Source organism: Pygoscelis adeliae, unplaced genomic scaffold, assembly GCF_000699105.1.
Source record: "Pygoscelis adeliae isolate BGI_AS28 unplaced genomic scaffold, ASM69910v1 Scaffold681, whole genome shotgun sequence".
Classification (NCBI taxonomy): Eukaryota; Metazoa; Chordata; class Aves; order Sphenisciformes; family Spheniscidae; genus Pygoscelis; species Pygoscelis adeliae.
Window position 1 is genome coordinate 155700 of NW_008824015.1, and position 712 is coordinate 156411.

Here is a 712-nt window from a genome sequence, read left to right on the forward strand (position 1 = left end):
GTTTGGTGCAGGGGGGGGGGGTCCTCGCTCATCCTCCCAGAGGAGGAACTCTTGGTGTCTCACGCAGGAATCCGACCCCAACAACCTGACCTACGCGGACCTGAACTTCGACAGAGAGAGGAAGACCATCCGCCGGATGGTGGAGATGAGCCAGCAGTCAGAGTACGCCTGCATCCAGACCAGCCGGGCGCCTGCCGGCGACGACAACCTCACCTATGCCGACCTGGACATGGTGCACCTCAGCAAGGCACCCAGGCGTCCGGCCCCATGCCCTGAGGAGGCCAGCTCCGAGTACGCCAGCGTCCAGATCCCGAGGAAGTGAGCAGGGCTGCAACGGCTGCCGGGACCCCCTGCCCAGCGGGGAGCCCCCCTGCTCCTCCCCGGGAGGATTTTATTGGAAGCACTGGGAGCGGTGTGAAGATGCGCTGGGTGCCCCGGGTTTTGGGGAAGAAATGCAGCCCGTGTTACTGTGGGGACAAGCTCCCATCCGGAGACCTGATTTTTGGAGGCAGCTTGGTCCCTGGGGCTGCTGGCTCCATCCCACGGGGGCTGCTCGGCCTCGGTGTGCCGGCTTTGCCCCCAAGTGGGTTAAGTCAGCAGAGCAGCGGCTCCTCAGGAAGCTCCAGCCGGGCTGAGGGGATGGGGACAGTGCCTCCACGCCAGCTCCCGTGGGGATGCCGCTGCCCGGTCCTCCTCCTCCTCCTCCTCCTCC

General features: G+C 65.7%; 2 protein-coding genes across 2 annotated transcripts in view; both read left to right on the forward strand.

Annotated features, from left to right (window-relative positions):
* The window catches only part of LOC103919515 (tyrosine-protein phosphatase non-receptor type substrate 1-like), a 4391-nt gene extending 4069 nt beyond the window's left edge, over positions 1-322 (forward strand). Inside the window, exon 7 of the mRNA XM_009327037.1 lies at positions 68-322. Coding sequence (XP_009325312.1) covers positions 68-322 — 255 coding nt within the window. The remainder of the gene's footprint in view (positions 1-67) is intronic.
* A 98-nt stretch (positions 323-420) lies between these two features.
* Positions 421-712, forward strand: part of STK35 (serine/threonine kinase 35) — a 35549-nt gene continuing 35257 nt past the window's right edge. Inside the window, exon 1 of the mRNA XM_009327048.1 lies at positions 421-583. Within this exon, the coding sequence (XP_009325323.1) occupies positions 421-583 (163 nt within the window). The remainder of the gene's footprint in view (positions 584-712) is intronic.